This window comes from Anoplophora glabripennis, unplaced genomic scaffold (genome assembly GCF_000390285.2).
Source record: "Anoplophora glabripennis isolate ALB-LARVAE unplaced genomic scaffold, Agla_2.0 scaffold237, whole genome shotgun sequence".
NCBI classification, from domain to species: Eukaryota; Metazoa; Arthropoda; class Insecta; order Coleoptera; family Cerambycidae; genus Anoplophora; species Anoplophora glabripennis.
This window is the reverse complement of record NW_019416676.1, coordinates 110462-111388: the sequence shown is the minus strand read 5'-3', so window position 1 is coordinate 111388 and position 927 is coordinate 110462. Positions and strand designations below refer to the sequence as shown.

The 927-nt window shown below is 33.9% G+C and overlaps 1 protein-coding gene across 1 annotated transcript in view; it reads left to right on the top strand.

The window, feature by feature from the left end:
* Positions 1-927, top strand: part of LOC108903994 — a 6267-nt gene extending 5340 nt beyond the window's left edge. Inside the window, exon 3 of the mRNA XM_018706362.2 lies at positions 686-927. Within this exon, the coding sequence (XP_018561878.1) occupies positions 686-867 (182 nt within the window). The 3' untranslated portion in view covers positions 868-927. The remainder of the gene's footprint in view (positions 1-685) is intronic.

Genomic DNA, 927 nt, shown 5'->3' with positions numbered 1-927 from the left:
AGTAGTAGTAGTAGTAGTAGTAGTAGTAGTAGTAGTAGTAGTAGTACCTAGTAGTAGTAGTAGTAAAAGGGGCGGCCTCAGCCTGGCAATTAGGCCACAAGTGAGCCCTATTTGTCTACCCCGCCGTCCCATCACCTAACCACTCTCTGCCTCTGACCCTCCTCGAACCTACCCGACGCCCTGATGAACGCCAGGATTTTGGTCCATGGAAGGTCTCTCACGACCTCAACCCCTTGCAGCTCTTCGAATCAAACAGTAACATATTATATATTTTTGAAAAGAGAAAAATTTAACGAAGCTAAATATGCACTAATAACTAATATATAGGGTGTTCCATTAAAAAAAAAATTATTTAATTTAGTGATTTCCATTATTCCATTGTTTTTTCTAATACTGTATTATAAAAATTCATAAAAAAGCTAAAATTTTTGTATTAAAAAGTTTGTTGTAATTTCAATAATAAACTCACAATAATTTGTCAGATTATAGTGATTAGGTAAGCCTGTACATATTTTATATTTTTTGAACAAAAAACTTTTGTTACAATTTAAGTGCCGCTTTTTCAAAATGCAGAAAAATTCGAGCTTTGCCGTCATGTCTGATCATTTTTTCTCAAAAAAAAAACATAAATAACAAATCCTGTTTTATCTACTTAAAAAGTTAAACCGTACATTTTCTTTTCTAGATGTAATAACCAGGAGTTGCGCTATAAAGAATCAATGCGATGGTCTAGAAAGCGGCGCCAGTTATTGTAAAGTGTGTAACACAGATCTCTGTAATACCGACAGCGGCGGTTTTGTACCAGGCTACTCCACCTCTTTGGTAGCTTCATTTGCCCTATTCAGTTTTATGAAATTGTTTGTGTAGAACTCTCTTTAAGCATTATTAGTTGTTGTTTTTTTTGTTAATAAATTAATTTTCATATAA